The sequence below is a fragment of the Malania oleifera genome, chromosome 2 (genome assembly GCF_029873635.1).
Source record: "Malania oleifera isolate guangnan ecotype guangnan chromosome 2, ASM2987363v1, whole genome shotgun sequence".
Taxonomy (NCBI): Eukaryota; Viridiplantae; Streptophyta; class Magnoliopsida; order Santalales; family Ximeniaceae; genus Malania; species Malania oleifera.
In genome coordinates, this window is record NC_080418.1 from 111278075 (window position 1) to 111291947 (window position 13873).

The 13873-nt window shown below is 35.8% G+C and overlaps 1 protein-coding gene across 1 annotated transcript; it reads left to right on the top strand.

Moving 5' to 3' along the window:
* Positions 1-544: 544 nt before the first annotated feature.
* On the top strand, positions 545-11345 carry LOC131149440 (uncharacterized). Its single transcript, XM_058099883.1, has 5 exons — positions 545-883; positions 2297-2453; positions 9074-9124; positions 10160-10252; positions 10968-11345. The coding sequence occupies exons 1-5, from the start codon at positions 729-731 to the stop codon at positions 11025-11027; spliced, it is 516 nt and encodes a 171-aa protein (XP_057955866.1). The 5' UTR covers positions 545-728; the 3' UTR covers positions 11028-11345.
* The last annotated feature ends 2528 nt before the right edge of the window (positions 11346-13873 follow it).

Genomic DNA, 13873 nt, shown 5'->3' on the forward strand with positions numbered 1-13873 from the left:
TTTTAACTTCAAAATTTATTCAAATTTTATGCATATAACAGATATGCATGACTTATATATACTAGATAGATCGACAGGTCAAGTCAGGTAGTGCCAACACTATTGAAATATCGAATATAATGTGATAGTCTAACGACTATGCATTTTAAACAATAATTATATATTTAAATTTGATATGATTTTTAGTAATTTGAAGAAAAAATAACTTGAATTGATAATTTTTAATTTGTAATCATTTAAATTTTAAAAATATAATTAATTATTTAATATATGATGTGTTTAAATGACCTATATATCCAAACCTAATGATTTCCATTAAATAGGTTTCAATGGCCCTCCAACAAAATCCACTTTCATTTTCATTCCATTGAAATAATTGAATGAATTACTCTAATGATTTTTTTTTTTGTAGCAATTTCCACATTTTGCAAATTCAAAAATGGCGGCCCCTCGTTCTCAGCTGGTTTTATTTATTTATTTATTTATTTACCGGCAGTGTAACGGTGTGGACGGTCAAAGGAGGAGCTCCTTCCACGTGTCGCGCGCTCAGCGAACAGCGCTCGGCCTACGTGGAGGCGCTGGTCCTCTCCCCATGACTCCAGCAGTCTTCGGGGAAGCTTTTGTAATTGGTCTTTTCTTTTTAAAACTTTTCTGCCCATTAGAGGGAGGAGAGAGAAAGGAATCCAGAGAGAGAGAGAGAGAGGTCGTCTCTTCCATTGATTGAAATCATGGACGAGGTGATCACGGCGGCCGATGCGTCCGCCGGCAACCGAACGACGACGTCGGCGTCGTCGTCGCCATCTCTTCTCCCTGCGAACCTGCCTTTCCTCTCTGCATTCCTCGCCTGTGCTCTTGCTCAGTTCCTTAAGATCTTTACCACCTGGTCTGTTTGGTTTCCCATACTCTCTACTATTTCTCGCAATTTCATATTACCAATTGTTTTTTTTTCTTTGAGTATATATCTTAATTGTCGCTCCTTCGATTGCGTCAATCGTAATATTTTTACTGATATCTTGTCTAATCCTTGCATTTTGATGCGTTCTGTGGTTTGAATCTGCCTCTGATTTGAGGTCGTTACAATATATAGGGAGGATATTCATATTAATTAATATTATTATTATTACTGGTGGTGCGTTACCTGTGTTGTAAGTGGATATTTTTTGACGTTAGAATCCACAAAATTAAACATTGAAATGGGGTTGTAATTATTTACTTGCAGATTTATGCATATTCGATAATGGGAACATCCGCAGTAGACTTGATTTCTTACCGAAATGAAAATTAATGTATTACGCATATTCCAGATAGTTATGTTTATGGATGATACTATGAGGACAACAATCATGCCTCAAGTCCCTCAAGATAGACTTGGTTCTTGGTTATATGATTTTTTTTTCTCGTTTTGCGTGATTTAGGGCAAAACCTCAAAAAAAAAAAAAGAGAAAAATTGAGTGGTGTCGCACCTCACATAAACTAAATTACTTTCTCATTGAAGCAGTATTGGATCTGCATTGTGCGTGTCCTAATTATTACTCAGCCTTCTATTATCTTATCTTCTACATGTGCTACACTGAGCTTCCCGTGAATATGTTCATTCCATGTTCTACATTTTACCTTTTATTTATAAAGTCAAACCGCTCATTCCTAGTATCAACATTCCTGCTGTATTCACTTTTTTTTTTTGGATATGCTGTTTCTTAGTTTGGCTAACATTCTGATCCATGAAAAAATAACTGATCTTTTAACCATCTTATATAACTTCATTTTTAATTTCAACAGTATTTTATGGTCCCACAACAACCCAAAGCATTAATCCATTCTACTTGACCTGTTTCGTAGTTGCTTTGATGTTTGGCCAATTGTATGTTTTTAGCTTGTTAGAATTGTAGAAAGAGATGATCTTTAGTATTGTCAGAGACTTCATCTTCTTTATGTGTATCCTATCACCCTGTTTTACCAGTCATTTATCTTATGTCACTCTTTCGGTAAATGGGTGGCACCTTCTTGGTGCCAATGCCATTGAATGAATTCTTTTTTTGCCTTTTTTTGCTGATTACAAAAAAAGGCAGTCACTAATATTTGAAAACAAGAAAAGCACTTGAAATATTATTTGTTATATTGAAAAGGACTTTGACTTTGGTTCATGAGTCACTTGTGCATAAATGCAAAATCAATTTCAATTTGATTTTGGCTTGCTCTATTGCCATTTGCATTGTGTAAACGATTCTTTTTAATAACATGTGTATAGACAAGTATGCTGGCTCAGTTGATCAATATTTTTCTCCTAGATGCTCAGGTATAAGGAAAAGAGGTGGGATTCTAAAAGGATGCTTGATTCTGGTGGAATGCCATCCTCACATTCTGCGACTGTGACAGCTCTAGCAATGGCTATAGGTCTACAAGATGGTACAGGAGCATCATCTTTTGCCATTGCAGTAGTCTTGGCATGTGTGGTATGTAATTTCTAATGAGGTTTTTTTTACTGATGTTTTATTAGCATTCTTGCTTATGTTTGTTTTTTCTCAGATTATTTTTGCAAGTTTGCATGCTGGGTTAAAGCTGCTGTACGTGCTGAACATTTTCTTTTAGACAATATGATGGCTTCAGCCGCCATTTTACACACCTAGTTCCGACTTAGCATTCTTGCTTATGTTTGTTTTTTTCTCAGATTATTTTTGCAAGTTTGCATGCTGGGTTAATGCTGCTGTAGGTGCTGAACATTTTCTTTTAGACAATATGATGGCTTCAGCCACCATTTTGCACATCTAGTTTAGATGCAAACTTAGGAAATTAGGAATTACATGTTAAATCTAAAATTATGGGCACTATGTTTAGTGATTTTTAGTTTTTTAGGGGTTATGTATATATGTACCTTGCTATTTTTAATTGCACGGTTCCTAATGTTCGTGTAGTTTTATGTGTTATAAACATTTAGTTGAACAATTCAAATTCAATCATAAGCCCTACTCTGTTTCTATCTTTTTCCCCTCTATGTTCACTGCCTTTTTCTTCTTCCCTTTCTCTTTCTTTCTCACTCTTCTCTCACTTCTCCCTAGAGCCCTACATCACAATGTTTACTATAAAATATGAGTCGATAATTGCTCTAGCAGCATATTGTGACACTTTGATCTGATTGCGTTGATGGGACCTTCATGAATTAATGATCTAAAAAGGAAGTAGGTTTTTTTGTCCACAATTCAATTCTGCAGGCAAAGTTTAGTTCGATTTTATCCATATTTCCAGTGCGAAATCAAGATTAATTTGCATAACATTTTTTACAAAAGAGTTTGTGAAACATGGATTGTTGACAAATAATTCTGAACATTAAGCATGATAATAGCTTCTTCCTTGACACTTATATAACAAGAAGTGAAGTTACAATATTGCTGTCAATAAAATTGCATTCATATTGATAAAACACAAATCTATACATACTACCTCGAGTTGAAACATGATTATTACTTCTTCCTACTGACAAAGAATGCCAAGGCATGTTTTCCTTACGTCGTTTATCAATTGTTGCTCCGTCTTTATTATAGGGCAAGACTTATGGTGAGTTTTCATGGTAAGGTAATGGTCGACCTCAACATGGTAGGATCATTAAAAAAAAAGAAAAAGGGCAACCCGGTGCACAAAGCTCCTGCGTATGCGGGGTCCAGGGAAGGGGCGGACCACAATGGATCTATAGTTTGCAGCCTATAGATATATTGAAGCAAAATGTTTTTGGTGCATAGATATATAACAGTACTAGCAACTTCTAGGAGACCTTTTTTCTCGTTGCATGCTATTTTGTTTAGATTTAGATCTCCCAAAGTTCTTCTTGTCCATTTCCTTTATCCTAGTCTTGGCTGCTAGAAGCCTTGAGAAATGGAAAATTCCTTTGGAATGGACAAGAATAAAGCATAAAGCATTTTTGGTGTATTGGGACATGGTGTGCCATTCTACTAGGGAAGGTGGCTTCTGGATTAGGATGATGGAAATCATTAATGAAGCCCTTGGTAAATGACTGAATATTTGCTTTGATAATTTTCTGCCATCAATCCATCCACAGGTATATGAACATGAAACTAAGTAGGGCTTTGCATACCTTGCATTGTCGAATCCATGGGAGTGATTCTTTTTTGGCCTTGAAACGTGTGGAGAGTGGACTCCCCTCTTCCCTTTCCCTTGAGTCGTGACTTGATGGGGAATCACACTACGAGTGATGGCCTTTCATTGTGTTTATATACAGTCTCAAGCCAACTCTAGTCTTGTACATACAAGCCCACACTAACCTAATCCTGTTGATGCATAAAGGCTCAATACTAAAGATGGTAATCACTTACCATCGTGGTCCTTTACATTAATGTTCCAAAATTTCCAACACTCAATTTAACGTGGGGTCTACTAAATAGGCTATATCGATCCATAAAAATTCAAACATTTTCCTAGGACTGCATAACTAAAGTTTTAAAAATAATTTCTCCGAATTAAATTACATAACATATGGCCACCACAATGATTGTCAAATGTGAGCGAGTACCATCTAATCATAATAGATCCGAAATGAAATGATGTATATCCAACAATGTAGAAAGTTGTGTCCAATAGGGATATTCACATCATATGAGTCAAATACACACAACCTTGTGATCATTACATACACATAGGTCCAAAATGAAATCATGTATATCCAACAATGTGAATAATCACGTCCAAAAGGGATGTTGATGTCACACATATCAAAATACATAAAACCTCATGACCGAAGTGTGGTATAAAACCACATAACTAAATGTGATCAACATGCATGTTTTCCAAAATGATCTAAGCATCTATCCAAGATGCTTGAGCTACAAATCGAGACTAAGATTGATAGGTATTGGAACGCAACAAAATGATATTGGGTCGAAATGTCTCCCAAAGGTTTAAGCACCCATCCAAAATGCTTGTGCTTCATACAAGCTAATGGAGACTAAGGTCAAATGTTCTAAAAACATGAAAAAAAATGAGATTGGGTTGAAATATCTTAAATAAATAATTCACAAATATTTCCATAAACAAGAATTACATATATGTGCACACAATACAATGAATGGCAATAATTAAAAATAAAGTTGCAACTACAATAATGATATGTTGGGAATTAAGAACAAATTCCCGAAACCTGTAAGAAACAAAATAGAGAAAGAATACACGCCAAAGAAAAATCAATCACACGCACAAGACAATATTTATGTGGTTCGACAATTTTGCCTACGTTCACGGAGTTGTAGGGATTTCACTATTATCAGGAAGAAAACACAGAGAATGCGGCGGTACAATACTCTCGCTCTCGCTCTCTCACTCTCTCGCAAGTGTGACCGCTTAACCCTAATCACCCGAAAATAATGATTTTATATGCTGCAGGCAGGGTTCCGAACGGGCTACAAAACGGACCCCAAAAATTTACGGCCCCAGCTTTCGCTCCATGGACTAAGCCTTAGGATAGAAATCTCTCATTAAAGAAAGGTCGGGTCATCATCCAGATTTAACGTAACTAGGCTCCACAAAAGCCCAACATGATATGCTCCCACTAACCCAAAACATCAAAGGATTTATTACTTCTTCTTGACAGACTTTAGGAGTTAAACTCATGGTTATTGGATCCACAATCATGCACTATGCTCAATATGGATCTGGCAGTAGGGGCGTACAAAAATTACCAAAAAACTGAAAATTAGTTTTGTTTCTAAACTACAATCGAGAACTAGCCATAAACAATCCCACCTAACTTCTCCATATCTCCCACAATACTCACCACCCTTATCTAACTGAACATAATCTTCATTCTTTTCCTCATCTTAAGCTGAACCAAAGCCTTGAATGTTGAAAAGTTATAAAGTGATATTGATTCTATTTTTCCTCGGGAAGGAGTCTAGATTTTTATAGAATTTTGTATGTTGTCCTTTTTTTCTTTTATTTTTTTGTTTTTATTATTTATTTATTTATTTTAAGATGATGGCACACTAGAGATCAATAACCTCAGCAAATCCTTGTGAAGTGATGATGTATATGTAAGTACGACAGTGAGTTTGTCAATCACCTCTTTATTCATTGTGCCATGTAAGGGAGCTTTAGGACCTGACACTTAGTTTAGTCTCAGTGTCTTGGTTGATTCAAGGAGTGATACAATCTTGAAATGGGACCGAAGTGGGGAAAATGAGCTAAAATGCATAGTTTTTAGTACCTTTTTGCTTGATGTAATCATTTTGTGGAAAATGGAATAGGTGATTCTTTCTTAAGAAAAGAGGAAAAGAGTGTGTGCTCCTTATATTAAAAGTTCTTGTCTCTTTTCTATAGTTGGTTCTTGGGTTGTTAGTGTTGGTGATTAGATGCTCTATCTTGTCTACAGCGTGGTATACGCTTAGGAAATTGCGGCCACATCCATTACTATATCATCTTGGAGTACAAAAAAACAAATCAGAGATAGCCAACTTAGAAGTGGTGGATGGAGGACTACAAATATTGGTTTGAATAATAGCAATTAAATATAAGTTCTAATCATGACAATTTCTACAATGTAGAAAAGTAGAGGAAGTATGTTGTAAATATTAGCGGAGAGGAGATTAGATAAATTGATGAGGGATTTCTTATGGGTGGGAGTAAGTGAGCGAGATAGAGATCAAACTGTAGGGTGCGCGATTATGAGTAGGGCTAAAAGGGAGCTAGGTTTGGGTCTATGTAATTTGGCATCTAAAAACATTTCCTTGATAGGAAAGTGGTTACAGGATTTTTCCATAAGACCCTATTTCTACTTGACATATGGTAATTTGTAGTAAACTTGGACTTCTACAAAGTGGCTGGGTTGCTATTTTGGAGTTAATATTACTTGAGTTTTGGAAATTTGTGTGATATAATTTGTCGTTTTGTCTTCCATAATGTTTGGTATAGAGTTGGTAATGGGGAGAGGATCTGCTTTTGTGAGGATCATTGGATTATGGAGGCTCCTTTGGCTCTTGTATACTCTCATCTTTTTTCGTTATTTACTTCTCATGGAACTCCTATTTGTGCTTTTCTCCTTTTGCAAGAGGGTAAGCATTCTTGGGATTTCCATTTTGTGAGGAACCTCAATGAGAGCGACACTCTTTAATTTGGGAATGATAAAAGAGTTTGGAGTTCAGATTCTTCAAGGGCATATTCTAGCAAGTCTTTCTTTTCTTATGTGATTAATGATCCTAGTGTTATTTGTTTTTCCCTTTATTCTTTAATTTGGATAGTTCTTTCAAAGATAAAGGTTTTTATGTGGACTGCAATCCTTGAGAAAATCAATACTGATGACTTGCTTCAGAAGTGAAGACCTAATAAGGCACTGCTGTGTGATGTTTGTGTCCTTCGCTTAGTGAGGAGACCTGCTCAAATGTTTTTACATTGCCCCTCCACATTGGTTCCGTGGGATAATTTGTTTGATATTTTTGGCGAAAACTGGGTTTGCCCTCTTTTTCTGGAGGTTTTCTGCAGTATTATGTCTAGGGGGCTTGGTAAAGGAGAGGAAAGATTTGTGGCAGTGCACTATCTTGGCTAAAAATTTGGTGTTTTTGATCCCAAAATTTTTTTAGGACGTACCACTTCTCTTAACGTGCTTTGATCATACTGGTGTTTCATGCAGCACTTTGGTGTTCGGTGAATGGCTTCTTTTAGCAATATATTGACTTAGAGTGAGATCAGATTGCTTTGCTTCATTAGAGTGTTGTATAATTATTTTCTTTTTTCTTCTCTCGCTGTTTTCCTTTTGTAACAGGAGGGTGTTTTGTTCTCTTTGTTTTTATTTTCCTCTCTTTGTTGTACTCTTTCTTTCTCTCATACAATTCTTATTTATCATATTATATATACTGAGGGTCGTCTTTCTTATAATGACATCACACTGCTTGGTTGGTCTAAACTCTTGTGGTTATAGAGCCCATTAGTTTCCTGACAACATCTAATTGCCTTCATTTTGATTAAATAATGAAATTAAGCTGTATAAATAATGTTACTGCCGTTAGCAATTAGACCGGGTAATTTAGTTTTAGTGAGGTTACTTTGACTGGACAATGGCTGTTTCGCCAGTGCATTTATAACACGAATCAAATAAGACTCACTGTTATTTGACAATACTTTCTGTTGCTTTTACAGAACTTCCCTCTTGTATCATTAAACCGTCACCCATTAATACAATACCAACAGTATCTGATTCCAAATTCAGAGCAATGCCCGTCGTACCCTCTTCAAATTCTACTAATTCACCTGTCATTATCAAGACCATGAATACAAGCAATGTCATTGCCTGGTTGAAGTATGATACCAGTATTTACAATTTTTACTTCTATGTGACCGATGACCTTGCTCTTGCAATGAAAATCCTTGCATGGGAAGTCCAACTCTACTCAAGAATGACTTTCATTTCGAAATTAAAGCTAGTCGGTGCACAAGATTTTTACAAACTCTGTTTCAAGGAAACAAATGCATGTTACAGTGCATGCCTTCAGATGGACTTACCACATGTGCTGATAATTTGGGACTGTCATTATGAAGCTATCCAAGCTGTGAGTGGGAGTTTTTCTGTGTTGCAACATAATTTAACAAGAGTTTGTCCTATCTTGGACCAGTCTTAAGTACCTTTCCTTGGCTCTATCTGGTTTCCTTTATATCACGTCGTGAGAGTTCATGACAGCCCTAAAGAATCAATTTTTTGCTTATATTGCTGCATATTGCAAGAAATTAGAACTTGCATTCATGCACCTGGAAAAAAAGGGGGGGGGGGGGGGAGGAGCGGGCCAGATCCATAGAATATTTCTTCAGAATGACCATGGTGGTCCTTCATGTTGAAAATTTTGAACTCTTTAACAGCTTATTTTCTGAATTGAGACACACATGAACATCCCTAAAATCGAAATTGGTAACGTGGTATATTTTGTTCATGTACCCAGTCTTTCCTGGTTCAAGTTTCTTGCCTGTATATTTTAGTTGGTTTATACTGTCCTTAATGATTTAATATTTATTTTTCTATTTTATTAATTTAGAGACAAGACTCTTGAGCTGTGTCAGCATAATTGATGACTTTAAAATATTGCAGGTTATGTATGATGCCTCCGGGGTAAGACTTCATGCTGGCCGGCAGGCTGAGGTAAGATTCTGTTACAATTGGAAAATTTTGTTTTTTCCTTTCTTGCTGTAAGCCCTTTGTGCTTCCTTGCTTGCTAAGCTCTTTCAACTTTCAAATATTCCTGCAATTATATTATCAAATGTTTCAGAATCTTTTGTGTTTAGGAGGAGTCAAAGTTGGTAGTAAATTATGATGTATGGCATCTGTATTACTGAAGTGCTGAAATTTAAGTTATGTTTCCATGAGCTTGAGCATTTTATGGATTGTGTATGTTCTTCCCCCAGAATTTTTAAATGTTTGCAAGATCTTCAAGCAATAAACTTGCATCGAAGGGAATGACTAATGAGCTGTAATTCAGCTCAAAACACATTATTGGTTCTCTTTAACCTCCAGTTTTTTTTCTAAAATTGTGCAACATCATGACATTCTTACTCACAGCTATATGACATTATACCTCCTTTGCATGTAAACTACTTTCTCCTCTTTTATGAAGTAGCTTCTTGATTTGTTCTCATTGTGGCTTATTATTCCCTCCTCAGACCCCACTATGGCATGGGAGCCATGAGTAGTGTGTGATATGTTTCTATTGCAGCTTCTTGGAATTTGTTTGCAGTGCTATTCCTTTTACAGTAGTGTCATTTTTGATTCCTGATGTTAAACATTTCTGTTGGGGAAACACATCTATATATTTTGTGCCAGTGCAAGACTGTCATTCAAAATAAGATGGTAGGACTGACCCACTGATGAAATTGAGGACTGAGTTTTGAGCAGTCCAACTTCAGCTCCTGTGCATGGGCTTGGCTGCTTGGATGGCAGAGTTTATGAGAAAATCTTACCAGCGCTTTTGACTGATACTCTTTAGCCACTGCTTTTTTATTTGTCCTAAAGATGAGATCTAGTTACATTTGTAATGATTTTTCTTCAATCCTGAGTGATACTATTAGTTTGCTCATTACTGATTTATCAGTTGAGTGCAATTTTCATTAAGCATATTATGTGTTTGTATATTTATATTTCATGCAATCTTACTTTATTTTCATTTGATTCATGTTGCAGTTGTTGAATCAAATAGTCATTGAACTTCCTCCAGAGCACCCTTTATCCAGTGCCAGACCTCTGCGTGATTCGCTTGGGCACACTCCACTTCAGGTCTTTTGCCGGATATACTGCGTTTTCTTTTAAGCTAGCAATGTTTTTAAGTGCTCTCTCTCTCTCTCTCTCTCTCTCTCTCTCTCCAGCGGTGCTTTCTTTCTTTAAAGCTACCATTGTTTTAAGCTACAGAACTTGGGTACATCAATACTCCTTCGTTCACAGAAGGTGCTTTCGGAGTATTTATTGAGAATGGAGAGAAGTGGGTGTCTCCTGTCAGGCATCCTGTAGAAAATGATTTCTGTAGAATTTATTGGAGTGTATTTCTCTGTTTGTTGCCATTAGAGGTGGAGCAATATAAGAAAGATACGCACTCTTGCTACTGCCAATCTGGCACTCCACACCTCAATCAGTTATTAAACACCAACTTTTGTTTCTTGTTGTGTTTCCTCACAAGAAGATAAATGAGGAGAAAGCTTGGAATTTGTACTTGCAATATATATACCCATGGCTATCAGCCTTCTGCGATGCCAAGAGTAGGCATATATTATTTTAGCATCAAGCCATCAAGCATGCTGGAATGTGCGGAAACATTGAGTGAAAAATGTGAAGAATAATCAGAGAATGATTATGGCAGTTTGGTTTTTCAAAGGGAACAGAAGGAAGTTCCATAACCAATACTGATTTTATTGTCTATGATGTTAAACTTGTTCCAAAAATGGCTCTCTGTCCTCTGTTAAAAGAATGGTAATAATTCGATCCAGTTTCGGTGCAGGTTATTGTCGGTGCTGTGCTGGGATGCATAGTAGCATTTCTGATGAAGAGCTCTAGCTAGCACATGGTTACCACAGATATTGCTCTGACCTTCTTGTTGTGCAATGAGCTGTTTCGATATGCACAGCAGTACTGGCTGGGAAAGGTCAAGTCTGCTGCTGCTAAATGATTTTGTAATTGTTGAAATCATGTAAAATGATCCGCTAATTTGTTCATTAGGGCAATAATGCTTTCTGTCCATTTTTGGCTCATTCTTGTACACAAAATATTTAACATGCAACAAATGCCTTTCTTGTTTTTGCGCTGGTGAGCCTCAACACTACAGGATCCTGTAAACATGTTAATCCAAGGGAAAGAATCCTGACAATCTTCATTCCCATTGCATTTTAAAACTTAGTACTCTTCATTAGATGCTCATCCGAACACAATAATATGACAATAACGAAGTGTTGTTTCTATACAGGATTTCTTTGATAGAAAACATGCGTAGTTTACATCAATTGCTGTAAAATTTGTGCACTAGATTTGAAATAATGGATGTGTACGGCACAATAGAAATTTGTATTGAGGACTTGTCAAATTTTACACAATCTTCAATTCAAGGATCAAACTCTATTTTTTTATTTTTAATTTTTCAAATGGTTAGATTGAAAGCTCTTCTCAAGTGCATTATTTAATTAGATTGAACTGGCTATGATTATTATTTAGTCTCATATTCGGTGTTAATCATAGAACAGGTTAACCATTGAAAAATAACAAAAAGCCCGTTGATTTTGGACAACTCTCTAGAAAGTTTTATGGTTCCAAATCCTTCATGAAAGCTGATGTAAGAAACAATTAAAAATAGAATAGTTTTCCATAAGCATCCAATTATTGAAACACCACCCCCCCCCCCCCCCACCCCAAAAAAAAGAAAAAAAAAACACAGTAAATTAATTTTAAGAAACTCAGAATCAAAAAACCAAAAGGGAATTCAAACCCCTACATTGAAAAAAAAGAGTTACCAAACTGGAAGACGATATGTAAGTATTGTTTTTCAATAGTGATCAGAGTGGGACTAAGGAATTTTTTGAGTGTGGAAGTGGAATGAGATCGTTATGCCAACCCAGCTAGAGGTTTTGGAATAGTGTCATATTTTACAAGAGGTACAACACGTAGAAGGCAAAAAGAGAAGTAAGGAAGTGACTAGACAACTTATTAGAAGAGGTGGAGAAACAGAGAGAAGGAGAGAGAGAGAGAGAGAGAGAGAGAGAGAGAGAGAGAGAGAGAGAGAGAGAGAGAGAGAGTTTGTATTAGTTGTAAATTTGGTTAAATGTCCTTTTACAATAAGAATTTCAAACATTTATATCCTTTGCAAGTCGAACTTATCTCATTTTTATGGGTTATAGATCATAAATTCAAGACATTAAATATAGGGGATGTTTGGTAAAATTAAGTGTTAAATGTTGAACACTAATTCAAGTATGATTTTGTGAACCAATTCTAAACTCAATTTGAACTAGTTACCAAATCTAAAATTTAAATTCTTTAAACTATTTGGTATCTAATATATGAATATGTAATGTTCTTCAATTTTAACCTCCTTAACGCTTAAAAGTAAAAATATTTGATAAAATTAATAAGCAATACATAAGCTAAAGTTTTAAATTTAACATAAATTTCTTGTCATGTAGTTAATTAATGACTATAAATAAAATAATATAATATATTTTTTTATAAAAATAAAATTTATTATTTTAATTTTAATCTCTTGGGTATTAAGTTTTTTGACATTTCATTTTTTTTTTATAAAGGATAAATTAAAAAAGAGACTTGTGAATCTAAATCATACTTGTTTTCATGTCTAATTATAAGAAAGGAATTTTAAGAAAATTCAAACTTACCACCAAACAATCTAATGCTTAATTGGTTCACTTATTTAGTGAACTAGTTGAGACAAAATCTCTATTTGGAGGTCATTCAGAACAAATAAATGCTCCCTTAATCATAAATTAAAAACATTAATCATAATCATAAATTTAAGGGGTTACCAAGTATTAAACAACATGATTATTATAATTTACTTCTCTTCTCTGGTCTCATTTGGGTGGTTACTTGTGGCTCCTTGGGCTTAGCAATGTTGCCTTTGCCTTTCCGTGGGCAACCATCCATTTTGATTTCTTAGCTGACTACTTTGCCTAGGCAATTTCCTTTTGTAATCTCTTAGATGGTTGGGCGATAAGTAGTTCATTTCACTTAGATGACTGCTTTTATAGCTGGTTAATGTTTGTTATTAAAGAAATATATACTTTTATACACTTTCCCTTTTATTTAATTATCTCATATATATATATATATATATATATATATATATATATATATATATATATATATATATATATACCCTTCTAATCTGAGTGTGAATCAATAGATAAAAATAAACTTTTCTCCCAATTTAACATGGTATCAGAGCAAACCTTTTTTTTTTTTTAATTTTCTTTCTTTTTCTTTCATTCTTGCCGCACCGCCCCCACTGTTGTGGGTCTCTCTTGCCGTTGTCCTCTCCGGCTTCCTCTTCTCGGCTGGTCTGTCTTCTGCAGTAGCTCCGGTGGTCTCTCTCTCGGTCTATCTTTGTTCCTAGTTCCGGCAGCATCTCTCAGGTTTCCCTGCACTAAAGCCGTTATTGTGGTCATTCGCAGCTCTCACAGTCGTCGTCGTCCCTACACTCTCCGAATACCGTGCGCCGTGTCTGAGTCTCTACAGTCGTCTCTGCACCGAACGCTGCAAGTTTTTTTTTTTCCGGTGTTGTCTCGGCTCTTTCCGGCGTCTCTCTACTGCAACTCTTGGTACCCTCTCATCTCACTCTGTCTCGGCTCTCTCCCGCTCGGCCTTTCTCCGGCGTAGCTTAGTTCCTCCTCTCTGGCGTCA

Bases quoted from the DNA above. Each gene is read 5' to 3' on its own strand.
- LOC131149440 (XM_058099883.1), top strand. From the start codon at position 729: ATGGACGAGGTGATCACGGCGGCCGATGCGTCCGCCGGCAACCGAACG. The intron at 884-2,296 runs GTCTGTTTGGTT...CTAGATGCTCAG, and splicing joins CTTAAGATCTTTACCACCTG to GTATAAGGAAAAGAGGTGGG. The intron at 10,253-10,967 runs GTCTTTTGCCGG...GTTTCGGTGCAG, and splicing joins TTGGGCACACTCCACTTCAG to GTTATTGTCGGTGCTGTGCT.